Source organism: Mastigoproctus giganteus, chromosome 1, assembly GCF_048544385.1.
Source record: "Mastigoproctus giganteus isolate SK-2022 chromosome 1, ASM4854438v1, whole genome shotgun sequence".
Lineage (NCBI taxonomy): Eukaryota > Metazoa > Arthropoda > Arachnida > Uropygi > Thelyphonidae > Mastigoproctus > Mastigoproctus giganteus.
In genome coordinates, this window is record NC_143575.1 from 82420577 (window position 1) to 82436176 (window position 15600).

At 36.3% G+C, this 15600-nt stretch overlaps 1 protein-coding gene across 1 annotated transcript in view; it reads right to left on the reverse strand.

The window, feature by feature from the left end:
• The window catches only part of LOC150090937 (tRNA endonuclease ANKZF1-like), a 224663-nt gene that overhangs the window by 107263 nt on the left and 101800 nt on the right, over positions 1-15600 (reverse strand). Inside the window, exon 9 of the mRNA XM_090373536.1 lies at positions 1152-1367. Coding sequence (XP_090229662.1) covers positions 1152-1367 — 216 coding nt within the window. The remainder of the gene's footprint in view (positions 1-1151; positions 1368-15600) is intronic.

Genomic DNA, 15600 nt, shown 5'->3' on the forward strand with positions numbered 1-15600 from the left:
CAAAGAATGGATTTGACAGAATAGGGTAGAATGATTTTAAGTCTGTCTAACTAAGTCTTTGTCAAGGAATACTAGAGAAGACATATGAACAAGTAACACTTTTGAAGTGAATAAGTAGGACAACAGGGATGAGCAGTGGTTGACGAAACCAATAATTGGAATTCTGTCAGAAAAAGTAAGTGGGAGCAGACTATAAGTGGAAAATGGACATCATTGAGACTTGTACTGAGACCAGTATTTGTGAAATGAATGATGAAGTCTTTGGGAGGTTTAGATTACAGATAAGTTTGTCTATTAACTTTATTATTTGTGATGCATTCAGTAGTGCCACATAATAATTACTTAAAACAGGTGATATTTCTGTAAATCCTATTATTATTTTTTTATTATTATTATTATTATTAGCCATATGGTGCAAGGAAGCTGAAGCTTATGCTACAGCCAAAAAAAAAAAGAGTTACCCTGAGAGAGAGAGAGAGAGAGAGAGAGAGAGAGAGAGAGAGAGTGTGTGTGTGTGTGTGTGTGTGTGTGTGTGTGTGTGTGTGTGTGTGTGTGTGTGTGTAGAAGGGAATCACCAAGAAAGAGAAGAATGATGATATCCAGCTCAGGACCCTGGGTATGCCAAGCCCATACTCACCAGACGTGAGCCTCTGGGGATAAATTTTTGTCAGGACATATTTGGAAAGAATAAATGGTGTAACTTAATGATCAACAGAAAGACAGCAGTTTTATGACATTGATTTCATTGTAAGGAATTAATATTCATTCATTTGATTACTAGCAAAATTGAAGTAATTTTTACATCAATCAGAAAAACAATTACAACACTTCTTTGTATTACATAGGACACAGTGGCCTGTACATCAAATCTGGTCTGAGAGAGATTTCCATTTGACCCACCTATAAAAAAAATCTTACATGTCTTATATATGTTTATATTTTTCCTGTAACAAGGAAGTATTATAATATAATATAATAATCAGAATTAAATATTTTTTAATATTAAAATATTAAAAGAATGCAAAACAACAACAAAAAAAACAAACCAAAATTAAGATTTTTCAGAAAGTTATCAAAAATCCAGTTGGCAAATAAATAAACAGCTATAATGGCTCTTATAAAATAAATTCCAATATTGAGAAATGCTTTACCACATGTCTGTTGTAATCCCTCTGAATGCTGCACATATGAAGAAATTTGGTTCTCATTCTGTTCTTCATATGATATATTTGTTTCAGTAGTTCTACTATCTTCACATTTGTTTTTGGGATCCATTTTGTCACTATCATACTTCTGCTTCTGTTTTCTGACACCCAAATGGACTTTTGGAGATTGTGGAATGGAAGTATTCAAAGCAGACTTATCACCTTAATAGATAGAAAATGTTAATGATCACTTAATAACTTTATTAAACAATATTAACAATGACACTAAAATACTAATATCACCATTGTAATGCAATGCAGCAGTAATTAAATCAAATCAAAGGATTGAATCAGATGATTCATGTGTTCAGCTGCCCAACTCAATGCTAGAGACTACCCTTGTAATATGAAGGAGGCTACATAGTATGAAAGAGCAGAGACTAGTCCCTAGAAAATAGTTATTCTTGGTGGCTCTACTATCAGAAAAATGTGGAAATTAAAAATTATCATCTTTTAAGGGTACAAAGGATGGTATTATTGTATGCATTGGTACTAATAATATTAGGCACAGGCAATTTGAGGTTATACTCTAATATATATGAGGCAAATGTGAGGAAAAAAGTTGATAGGGCTGGAATTAAAAGTGTCTGAATTTTTCCAAGGCACAATAGGAGGGAGTTTATGATGAGATCCTTCCCAATCAATTCAGCCGTGGAAAGACTCAGCAAGGCTCATGGGGTAGAATTTTTCTCAACACAGAAGGGCCAGTTTTTATAGAGATGGCATACACTTGAATATAAAGGGTTTGAGAATATCTGCTGATGCTATTGAGACAGTATATCAGGTTCAGAAAACTGCTATGGGGAATACACAAATTAACAGTTTAATGGCATGCATAATCAAAAGTGAAACTGATTAGTGGGACATGTGTAGCTCGGAACCATTAGGGGTTACAAAGGCTCTAGGGTTTTATATGGGATTATTATTTTTATGGACTGTGTTAAAGTTACTAAGAGCACAATTATAAGAACACACATATTTGTTATTTGGTTTTTTTTTTAGGAGCATTAGCAACTAAGGCCATATTGCTCCAGGAAATATGGTGGTCATTCCCTGACCTTTCCGCATCCTCCGTATTTGGTGGTGACGGGCTCGAACCCCAGTCTAATCAAGAAGCATGTGCTACGCACTGCTGCTCCTTCCCACCTGGCTACGGAGACGCTGAACACATATATAAACACCCTTCAAAAAGTATTGAACGAAGTAATTTTCAAAATGATGTCACTGTCGATCGCTTAAACAGCAGTCTCCTACATTAGTCCCCCTTTGTTCACTATATAAACCCTTATGGGTAGGCTTTCTGCCAACAAATAGATGCAATAGTAATATTTCCCCATTCTTCCTGCAGAACAGTGACAGTTGAGCTACCAATGTTGTATATGCTGTTTGGCCCTCAACACCAGCCATTCCAGTTCATTCCATAGGTGTTCCAAAGGATTCAAACTTGGACTCTACCCTGGCCATTTTAACTTTTGTATATTCATGTCACAACCATTTTTGAACAGCACTATATGGATGGTATAAGGAGCATTATCCTATTGAAATATATGGGTCCATACCAAAGGACTGCCACATTACAAGGGGCATGGAATTTTCCAAAACGTTAAAATTACACTGAACAACAAATTTTGGGTCATATCTTGTTATGGGCATGAAAGTAAGTTTACTTTATAGATTTTGGAGTGCTAAACATAGAAATAGTTTAGCACCCCTGCTTAAAATGGCTGTTTGTTTGTTTGTCATTTGGTTTTTAGGAGCATTAGCAACTAAGGCCATATTGCTCCGGGAATATGCGGTGGTCATTCCCTTGACCTTTCCGCATCCTCCATATTTGGTGGTGACGGGCTCAAAACCCAGTCTAACCAAGAAGCGTGTGCTACGCACTACTGCTCCTTTCCACTTAGCTATGGAGGCACCCTTAAAATGGCAGATTGGCTCTTGTTTTTAAAAAAAATATAGTTTTTTATATTTATATGGCAATAAGATGTGGCTATGAACATATCTGTATCAAACACGGGACCTTTTTGCCTTTCACTTATATTCAGCTTCGGGAGCTGTTAACATGGTGGCACTCCATTTGCTTTTGTACCTTTGTTCCATTGCTGCAATATCTTAATGGAAGTGCTCACCATGTTCATCATTGATGGCACCAGTTTGGTGGGAAGAAATCCATCTTCATTAACATGTTGTATCCCAGTTTTTTGTACGAAGTAAGATCTTCCACAAGCTGCCGGTAGTTGCTGGCTATAACATTTCCTAGAAAACTAGTTGAAGCATTTTGAAAGGCTTTAAACGCTGATTTCTCACTATCACTAAGGACACATTTGAACTGTTCGTCTTTGAAAAGTTGCCTTAATTGTGGACCAATGAAAATTGCCTGCCTTAATCTTCCCTGTACTAGGTTTTGGGAATTTATCTTGCAAGTATATGAATGCAGGACCACTCACTTCCAAAGCCCTCATGAAATTTTTCATGGGCCCCAGTTTGATGTGGAGTGGTGGAAGCAAAACTTTATTTGGATCTACCAGAAGTTCAAATGCTGTTTTTCATTCCAGGTGTTAATGATTTTCAACTCTGCTTCTCGCAGTGCAAATCCTTGGCAGCGCTATCCCACTCACAGAGAAAGCAGCAATACTTAGTGTAACCCTTTTGTAGTCCTAATAAAATGGCAATTACCTATAAATCACCACATATCTGTCACTCACACTTCTGATAGCGTAAACTTAAGAGGATGTTCTCCATGTTTGCATATGTTTCTTTTTTTTGGATGGCATATGCAAGAGGTATTGAAGGCAGCATATTTCCATTGTGTAATAACACAGCCTTACGCAACCTGAGAAGCATCTATAAATAGTTGCCATTCTTTGGGAACATGCCTCATGTTCATTGCTGCCATTAGATAATCAACATATTTACAAACAGTGAGTTCACCTTCTGTTTGTTAGAATTTATCATAGTCTTTATTTCGAGTATGAAATGTCACTTTCACAGAATGATCTAGAAGATTCCACTGTTGTAGCCTCGAGATCAAAAGCTCTGCCTTATTATTCAGCAGTTTGAGATCCCTGATGAGGTCACGAAGCCCACTTTCTGTGATCTTATGTGGTTCAGAAGGATAAAGGTTTGGACAAAATGGTGGATCACTGATGTAGACGGCTGCTGTACTTCTTCGTATATATCAAAGTTGATGTTCATCAGTGTCTTCATCAGAGTTTACAGAAAAACGGTTGGGTGATTCAGGAATAGGTACTTCACCGTGAGGTACGAAACGAATTGCAGATGGTATATTTGGATGTCACTGTCCACTTTTCTTCATTTTCATCCCTTTTCTAATAGGAGGCGCCATACAGAAGTAACAGCCTATGACATGATTTTTTGTCTCCCCCCCATATCATGGGCACTGCAAAAGGCATAAAACGTCCTTTTTTTGATTTAACCACCCGTTGAGTGTCATAAAAACTGGTCACCTACTTTACACCCAAAGTACTCATCAACTACGGCTCTCAGCATTTTCCTGAGAGCTGTAGTTGATAATGTAGAGTAACTTACTAATATGAGATCCCAACTGTAATTCGAAAACAAGAGCCAATCGACAAATTTTAATGTGATTTTCATGTTCAGCAGCATAAAATTAGTCAAGATTGGACATTTTACATGTCGACCAGTGTTACTAGCATTCATGGTTCCTGCACAATCACCAAAGTCCTAGGTCATATCACAAGAAACAGTCCAACACCATAACCCCACCTCATCTGAACACCTCTGCCACCTCGTCAGAACACAGTCAGTGTTCTGACGAGGTGGCACAATGCACTCCAACAGCTCTCTCTCTCTCTCTCTCTCTCTCTCAAGGTGACTCAATTTTTTTTGGAGCATAAGCCTCAGGCTTCCTTGCACCACATGGCTAATAATAATAATAATAAATAAAGCAGTTGTTCTCCAGCCACCTTCCACATCTGTACTTATCCATTTGATTGGAATAGGGTGTAGCATGATTCACTCTCCACAAAACTAATTTCCACTGCTCTAAGAACCAGTTAAAGTGTTCACTGCCCCATACAAAGTGCAACTGCATGTTTGGCTTATGTGCTGCCACTTTCTGATGAAAACCAATGTGTGGAGTTCCATATGGAAATGTTTGTACAGAACTCCACTTGATGCCTTAAACTCCTAGTTGTTTTGCAGGGATGTCCAATGAAATTATCATACTATTCTTTTGAGTACCCTCTTGTATGAGCTTTTGTGGTCTACCTGTGTGTTGCTGGATGGTGGCAATACCTTCACACATCCATTTCATGAAAACATCACTCACAATTGATGTTTTTGTGAACTGGATGTATGAATACATGTACGTTTCTGTACATGTATTCTAGAACAGCAAATCCAGTAGACACAGGTTGATAATATAATATTCAGTTAGTCTTGTATAAAACTCTTCTATTACTACTTTAATCCTGCTTTTATTTTATTTATATTAACTACATGCCATACTTCTCAAGCTGAAACTCAGTCTAGAGTGATATATGTATTGAGAAAACAAAAATAAGAAAAAGTAAGAGTACATCATATGCTAAATTATTGTGATAAGTATAATGAGGAACTACAGATAAGCAGAATAATCCAGAAAATCAGTGTGTATCTTATCACAAGAATTTAAAATTTTAAGATATTGATTAGACAGTAGGCACTGGCAACCCTAAGTAGCAGAAAATTTCTGGATTTCTTGTACGGCTGATTTCTATACCAATACGTTACAGAGGCAACAAGAAAAAGCCAGCAGTGATTCTCACGTATTAAGAATTTTCATATAAAGAAACAAAAAACACAGTATATTGATATGGAATTTAATCAAGAAATAACTACTTCCAAGATTTACTCTTGGAAGGTATATTGTTTTTGAAAAGGTGATTACAGTAATCTTAGATATTTTTAAAATAATTTTCATTGGGAATACCTGATGTTAACAAATACAATTGCTATATGAGCAGTAATTCAGAGAAGTAGTCTATAAGCTACCAAGTATTTATACAAACTAAAAGATATTGCTCAAGATTTGGATCAAAATGGATGTCAGCTGAACTCATAATGTTAGGGATAATTTGTTATATTTCAAGATTCCTTGTGTACTTGTCAGTTCCCCAACCAAGAACCACCATACATTAATTCTTTCTTCTTTCATAATAGCATCTCATAGGTTCTCACACACTGAAACTGACAGAACTGATGCTGCAAAACATCTGACAAAAAAAAAAAGAAAAAAAAATATATATATGTGTGTGTGTGTGTGTTGCGCGCGTTATTTGTATAAGTAATTAGTATGAATAATTTGTATGAAATTACTCGCCTATCTTGCCACTGGCTGCATAGATGCAAAGAGCTAGTAAGTTTATATTTATTTTTTGTAAATGTTATGTAATATAGTTAACAGTCTGTCTGGCTGTTTAGCTAATGGGAGGTGAAGTTAAGAAGGTAATTAGGATAGCAATAGACACTCCTGCCCTCGTATTACACTAATAGCTCAGAGTGTAGAAGAATTTTAGTTGAAGGAAAGCGAAAGTATATGACTGAAGAATATAAAGTTGGTGCTCGGGTTATCCAGGAGCTCAATCTCCCGTCCGTATTAGTAAAGGCCCTGAACATACGGATAGGAAATTGCGCTCCCAGATAACCTGAGCACCAGCTTTATATCCTTCAGTCATACTTTTTGCTTTCCTTCAACTAAAATTCTTCCACATACTGAGATATTAGCGTAATACGTGGGTAGGAGTGTCTACTGCTATCCTAATTACCTTCCTAACTTCATCTCCCATTAGCAAAACAACCAGACAATGACTATTAACTATATTACATAACATTTACAAAAAAAAAAAAAAAAAAAAAAAAATTATAAAAAAAAACTTATAAAAAATTTAATTGAAAGTGATGCACAGCCAATTGATGAAATATGTACTACCTGCACATTCTTCCACGAGAACTTGTGCATCACTTAATCACATGCAGCCATAAAGTACTTTCTCACTGAACAAAAGAACAGAATCGCCTCCTCTTGTTTTAGACTCCGTGACCTTAGCAGTAGAAATGCCAATGACCAGTGTTGAGTTGTGGATACTTTAAGAATGGGCTTGCAGTTTTTCCGACTTCCTACTGAGTAAATTTGATCAGTCACGGAAGTGATGTCATCTGCAGCTTCCACCAGAGGCACTTCCCACGCTTGCACTACTAGTAGTGTGATTAGAGCACATGACGCATTTTTTGTGACTGGTCTCGAGTCAGGGTTGGATTCAGGGGGCGTGGATGGACGAGGATTATTATCCCCTTAACCATGAGTATAGGTGTATATGTATAATATCCCTAGGTCTATCTAAAAAAAAAAAAAAAAAACTTAAAAACCTGGCCATCGTGCCTCCCTTTATGATGATGATCCTTGGATACGATAGCGTCTGGAGTTCTAACTTTTTAGAATTTTTGAATAGTATGATGTCACAATCATACTTCCTGAAGTAACTACTGCAGTAAGTATGACTGCGACAATACAGGTGTTTATCATATGACTGCAACAATACAAATATTTGTCAATTTCTTTTTTTCGTCTCGCATTTTCGTTACATTCCATTGTTAGGTGCCCCTAACAGCTGCATATGTCACTTCAACTACAAAATCAGTACTTCAATCGACGCTGTTTTCCAGAGACGTTTAGATATGTTGCAATCATAAGTATACATCTCTTACTTTAGTTATCATAAATCCATCGTATCTAGTCTTCCAGAAATTATGAAAATTTCTGAATGATCAATAAAATATTTACAATAAAAAAGCTTTTATTTCGTAATCAATATATACAAATCAAAATACCTAAAATAAATGCGAAGGATGTTTCACATAAACCATCTACCATGTGTGCTCAGCACACACGCTGCTTTTTTATTTGTCTTTTTTTTTTTAACAACTAGGGAAATATAATGGATAAATTTTTTTCATGATAAAATTTTAATATCGCAAATAAAAAATAACACAAAATATTTCCCATATCACAAATAACATAAAAACTATCACAAAATATTCCACAATATAAAAACAAATACATAAAAAACAGACTATTCTAGAAAAGGTACACAAAAATCACAGATTACATGAAAAAAATTATTACACAAATATTCAAGAAAAATTTATTCTAAAAATTGCCATATACAATTTACTTCTTTATTAATATTTGTTTTTGATCTTCTGCTTTGCTCAACAGCTGAGCGATGATTACAGAGGAATGATTTGACGTAATGATTCGGATCAAATTGAAGCAATGGTTTTCCATTTAGATGTATGGTCATCATATCTGCAATGTGTTTAATTGTCAACATTATTCATTCATTCACACAATATTATTCATTACGCTAAAAGCTCGCTCAGCTTCAGCACTGCTAATCGCAATTGTTTCAATGGTTTCTGGCTTTCTTAATTGAAAAGGGGAATTTCACTCGATTTTAAAGATAAACTGTCTTCGACAAAATCTCTAAAATCAATTTTTATTTCATATTTTATCAGAAAACTTAAACTTCTTATTCGGTTTTCACCGTCTTGCCACCAAAATGAATGTTTTCATATTCCATGATTTTGGGTAGCATATGTTTAAAATTTCTTTCAATTTCTCATCCTCAATGGTATCATTATTTTCTTTATTTAATTTAAAATCACTCTGTTGAATTAATAACTTATCCTTTAAGGATAAAACAATACATTTAATAACTTGTCACAATGTAATTTTTTTAAATGTGTTCTTACTTTCAATTTTGATTCCTCCAAATTCTTTCCACTTCAACATGTTCTCAAATTAGCAATAGCATTTATAGTTTGAATAATTAATTTATCTGCTTTTACCATAGTGATTCTGTAGAGTTTCTGAAAGGTAAGAGAGCTCCTGCAGGATGTTGATCATTAGTGTTAAATGGTTAAGAAATTCCAGATTTAAAAGTAGATTTAATAATTCCGAATATTTAACTTCTGATTCCAAATGTTCGCACAAAGCGGGATAATTCCTCCAACCTGGAATTGCCGTCTGCAAGCTACATGCTGCCCATTGTGGCCTGAACACATGACTGATCTTTATAGTTTCCACATCAAGTTCTTCAGCAATCATTCTTAATTCGAGTTGGTTTTTTGGAGATTGGTGATATAATGCATAGTCTTTTTTTTTTTTTTTTTTTAATTATTGCCTGTAGAGCATTTTCTACACAGTGAAAGCCGTGATGAAGTTTCAAAATCTGCCAACATTTCATCTTCATAAAGTTTATATAATATCTTAGTTTCCTCAATCCCCGCTGCCCCCCCCTCACTTCGCTGTTGCTACTATCACTAGTTCTTTTAATACTGTGTAAAATGTCAGAATCGCACAGATATTCAGCTACTGTGATCATGTAAACTTAGACAGGAGAAATTTACTGGAAGGCATGGATCACTCACTTCTCTGAAAAACAGATGCTTGTTTGTCGGAGTAAAGGGGAGCCACAACACAGGTTGACCAGAGGCTATTATCCATGTCGGGAATCTTCTTAATCCTCTGACTGGATATGGAAAGCATATTGACTAGCGCGACTTCTCAGTATGTGACTGCATAGGTTTTACGGACACCGCTAACATTGTGGAATGGTAATCCCTTTCACCCTTAATTCACGTTTCTAATTACCTAAATTTCCTAAAGTCCAGAGGTGAGAACAATCCATACAAAGTTGTCTCTCGTAATCTGTTTGTTATATAGAAATTTTCTTTGTTCAACGAAAACTATTTTAAATGTAATTACGAGTACCAAGGAGAATTCAAAAAAATTTGTTATAAAGAAGTTGGTTAAACAGAGGTCCGACTGTAATTAAATCAAAAATGAAGCAATTTTAAAATATATAACTGATCGATTGCACCATTAAATTGCTGGGGATGGGGTCCTGCTTGTCCCACCATAGCTTCGGCTCTGGATACTCAATAATTGCATTCATGATTTCATTTGTAAAATAAATGATCATCTCAACAATGGTAATCAATAGACACTGCTCTTCATGGACTAATGTTATTAGTGAAGTCCCCAGAGGTAAGCACTGGGCCCATTGTTGTTTTTATATGTATCAATGATATTGTCAGTCTTAATGTCCAAATTTGCAGATGATACAAAGGTTGGCAGGGTTGTTAATGACAGTAATGGCAGTGTGCTACTGCAACAGGATCTAGATAATTTGGGCAGATGGGCTGCAAAGTGGCAACTGAAGTTTAACATTGGCAATGCAAAGTACTGCATATGGGTAGCAGTAACCCCAGAGTAATGTACCAACTGTGCAGTACCACACTCGGAGCAGCAGAGAATGAAAAAGACTTGGGGGTAATTGTGCAGTAAGATATGAATTTTTCTTATCAATGCAGACAGGCTGCCAGAGCAGCTTATGGGGTCTTGTCAATGATATACAGGAACTTTGCTAGCAGGGATAAGGAGGTGATTATCCCTTTGTATAAGGAAATGGCCAGGCCACACCACGAGTACTACATACAGGTCTGAAGGCCTCATTTTAGGAAGGATGTAAAGCTGCTGGAAGGAATACAGAGAAGAGAAATGAAATTGGTAAGGGGAACAAACGGGTCCTCTTACCAAGAAAGACTTAAGCTCTGCAAATTGCAGCATCTGAAGACTAGGCATGTGCGGTGATCTGGTTGAGGTGTATAAGAATTTGAATGGTTTGAGCAAACTCAATGCTGATGGGACTCTTCTTCTTGCTCAGATTATGCACTTGAGGAAGCATAAATTCAAATTGAGAAAAGACAGTTGCAGAACAGATGTGCAGAAATGTGCCTTTATACTGTATAAATGTGCCTTTGGCTGATGCTGTATAAGCTTGCTTTCCTATGCCACAACTAATGGTAAAATTATTTATAAAACCTAAGATAACAAGCTGTTTCAGTGTTGCACCATAGAAATGCCGCTTTTCTCCAAAGAAAATTAAATGCTACTTATCTGTAATATTATTCCTTTCATCCAATTCTTTTAGGAGTACATAATAATACGTTAAGCAGACTGGTCAAGTAAATTAAAAGCCTTAAGAGTGCCAATATATGATCCAAGTGGAGTGGTAACTGTCATTATTTAGAGTTTCCTTCAAAAATAGCCTGAAAGACATTCCCTAAGGAAATATCTTCATGCTTCTGTTCCAATTGCATATTCAATTAACACATTCGCTTCCGATCACGCACCAGCGCGTGATGTCGCAGCAGTATTGAAGAGCCGATCACGCGCTGGCGCGGGATGTGGCATCATTACCCAGTAGCCAATCACGCGTGGGCGCGGGATTCACTAGACTTTTGTATGAAGTTGTCAACTTCAGTTGGCATTGTGTTTCTGCTGTTTATATTTGTTTTGGCGTCAAGTAAAGGGTTTAAACTATATGTAGTTGTATGTGGTGTTGAATATTTTGTTACGTGACGTGAGGAAAAGCCTTGTAATATGAGTTGTGCAGATGACAGTTTAGCAGGCCAGTCGGGCCCGAAAAGAAGGAAAGTGCACTATAAAAAATCCCTTACAGATGAAGAAATTGCAGAAATATTGGAGGATTTATCTGACGTATATTCCAGTGACGTCAGTTACGACGATGATGAAGATTTTATCCCTCCAAAGGACACTTCGGATTCGGAAAGTGTAGATGAAGAAGGTATTGTGGAAGAGGCTACACTTTCACTGCAGGATCCCTGTAAGTTGGAAAACGTCGTGTGGGAAAATGACGTAACATCAATGAAACAGTTTCGCTTCACAAAATCCGAGTCTTTGCTGCAACCCGTGCCAGGTGAGAATCCAATAGATTACTTTCGTCATTTATTAACCGACAATATCTTGGATGAAATAATTACACAAACAAATGTTTATGCTCATGAAATACTTCTTCCCAGAGAAAATAAAGAACATTCTCGAATAAATGCATGGAAGGACACCACTAGAGATGAAATGCTGGTATTTTTAGGATTAATTTTACATATGGGAACCATTCGACTGAACCGCATACAAGATTATTGGAAAACAGATAAGCTGTTCGGATTACATGTATTCGCAGACAACATGAGCAGGAATCGTTTTTTATTATTACTGCGGGCCTTGCATTTTGCAAAAAATCCAGAAAAGAAAGAGGTATGTCCACGGGATCGCCTATATAAAATTCGGAAAATGGTGAATCTGTTCAATGAATGAATGTCGGAAATATATTATCCAGGACGTGAGATTAGCTTAGATGAGTCTATGATATTGTGGCGTGGAAGGCTTGTTTTTCGACAGTACATTCAAAACAAACGCCATAAGTACGGCATCAAGTTGTATATGATCACAACGCCTACTGGCATGGTTATCAAATTTCAAGTGTATACCGGTATGTTGGATGATTCTGGTGGAAAAGGACATGCACAAAAAGTCGTCATGAACTTACTTGATGGGATGTTAGATGTCGGGCATAGCATATTTATGGACAATTATTACAATAGCTATGAACTCGCTAAGTGTCTCGCTGACAGACAAACACATTGTACTGGGACAATCAGAAGTAATAGGAAAACATTTCCGAAAGAGGTTCGAGAAAAAAAACTGAAGAAAGGAGAAACTTTATCAAGGTGTGCCCGTGGTGTAATGATTGCTAAGTGGAAGGATAGAAGAGATGTCAGTTACATATCTACAGAATACCAAAATGATATGGTGGAAATGCAGAACAAACGAGGCGAACTGAAATCAAAACCATTGCCTATAATTGAGTATAATAGGTTTATGTCAGGCATTGACAAGCAAGATCAAATGCTTGCCTATTATCCTTGCGAAAGGAAAACCATTAGGTGGCCTACAAAAATATTTATGCATATTTTGCAACTAATAATGATAAATGCACACCATATCTATAATAAATATTCACATAACAAGGTGCAACTTTATGACTTCCGTTTATCAGTGATCAGATCTTTATTAAAACAGCCATCTGATCTCCCTCATACTGTGCATCATGTACCTGAACTGGAACATGTGCTCAAACCACGGGAAGAAAGAAAAGGTGGAAAGATATTGAGGAAGCAATGCAAACGTTGCTATTCCGAAGGGAAACGTAAGGATACAATCTATATCTGCAGTGTTTGTGAAGGATCACCCGGCTATTGCTTAGATTGTGCGAAAATTATACATAAGTAACATTCTGACACACAGTATTTATAATCTGTATTGGTTCGGTATGAAATAAAACGTATTTCTTAATGTTACCATGTTTTTTGTTTCATTATTTACAAACTATATTATTATGTTTTTATGTCACGCGCCAGCGCGTGATGCGGCATTTAAAGCCAAATTTGACCTCCAGTGCCTATCACGCGCTGGCGCGTGAATCTCAAAATCTTTTGGAAACTGCTTATACGAAACTTAAATATTGATATGGTATACCGAACAATCCCTTATTACCAATTTTCAAGCTTTTTGGTTATGGAAACACAGTCGGCTTCTGGCGACAGTCTCCGCCTTCTATGCCGCGCTATTGACGATAGCATGCTGACTGATGACCGGCAGCGAACATGTTAAAGGACACATATGACTACCTCAAACTTAACCTGATGGTGGTGGCACCCTCATTTCTCGCAAAGATAGTGGTGGAATATGTGACAGGTGCCCATTTTCTATTTTTTCATTTTTAGAAAACATTTTAGGTTGTTTAAGAATTCTACTTGAAGAATATCAATATTTTATCTTTTCTTAATGGATTGCAATATTACTGCATGTATCTTTTTAAGTTGTAAAAAATATTAAAATTTTAAAAACAGTGTTTTACACCTTTTATTTAAAAAAAAAATAAAAAATAAAATAAAATAATTTTGCTACAAATTAAAAAAACATAACAGACAAAATAGAAACATCAGTCTCTTCCATTTTTCAATTTAAAATGGAAGCTAATTGAATGAAATTTCACACTGTGCATGTGCATATATTTCTGTTTTATGTATATAAATATTATTTACAAAACATATCTATATTAATATTATTATTATTAGCCATATGGTGCAAGGAAGCCTGAGGCTTATGCTGCACCGGCCAAAAAAAAAATATTTCCCTATTACCCTGAGAGAGAGAGAGAAGTAGAAAGGAATCACCAAGAAAGAGAACAATGATGATATCCAGCTCAGGACCCTGGTTGTGCCAAGCCCATACTCACCAGATGTGACCGCTGGGGGTATTTGATTCTATAAGAGGTATTTTCAGACTTATTAAAATTTTCAAAATTTTCACCCTTCAGAGCACATTACATTTGAAATCTGGTATGTTGCTTCCCCCAGAGTAGGAAGATTTTGAGAGAATACCACGTTTCGTGTTACTGTCTTTATGCTATGAAAACAATAACAAATCTTTAAAAAAACAACTAGGTTAAGATGGAAAATGTTTAATGACCAAGTGGGAGAGTTAAAACAAGTACCTGAAACTTTGAACAAACACAGTGTACGTGCTTGTCTGGTTTCATGCATAATCCAAATAGTTTTTTTTTTATGTAAACCCCAAACACGAGAGGTATTAGAACCTATAGTACTTAGTACTGTGCTTGGGTTGGAGGTTGAGAAGACGAAAAAATACATTTGTTGACATTGGACTTGAACTGCTGTAGACTGTAATTTTCAGGAAGAAAGGAGGGTTGTTCCAGAAAACAGCAGTTCAATGAATAAACGAGGAAGATGAAAAGTTGGTTCTGTGAGTTTGAAGTTGGACAGTAAATGGATTTTGGCGGCACATGTTCGGAGTGTTTTGAAAGAGAGAGCGGGAATTATAGAGGCCAATTCAGAAGAACAGTGCCCATGGAAGTATCTGTAGAAGAGGCATGCAGCATAAACAGTACGTCTATGAGACAGCGACTGGAGAGACTCTGTTAGAGATGAATCATTAATTAACCCTCTTCTGAATGGAATCAAGAAGCCTGAGAGAGGTTTTGGGGGCAGAGTGAGCAGCTGTTTGGAAGAAAAGTAATGCCGAGGGCGAAAGAGAAAACCAAGTTTGTTAGATGCAGAGGAAGCAATATTTGTAATGTGCTTGTGCCAAGAGAGATTAGAAGTCAGGGTAATCCCCAAAAGAGATATATCATTTTGCCTAAAAATCGGAGTGTCACCAAAGATAAGCATAGGAGCAGAAGAATTCTTTTTTGCGAGATATAAGACAAGACTGAGTTTTAGAAGGGTTGAAATCAACTAAGTTGTCTTTGCCCCACTGCAGAATTACCTGTAGATTGGCATTTAAGCAATTGGTAGCAGATTCTCAAAATGTAAAGTAGAATGCAATGTGCTATCATCGGCAAAACAATGGATAGGATTTCCAGTCAATGGAAGAAGGTCATTAATATACAAGAGGAAAAGAGTGGGGGAAAGAACTGAACCT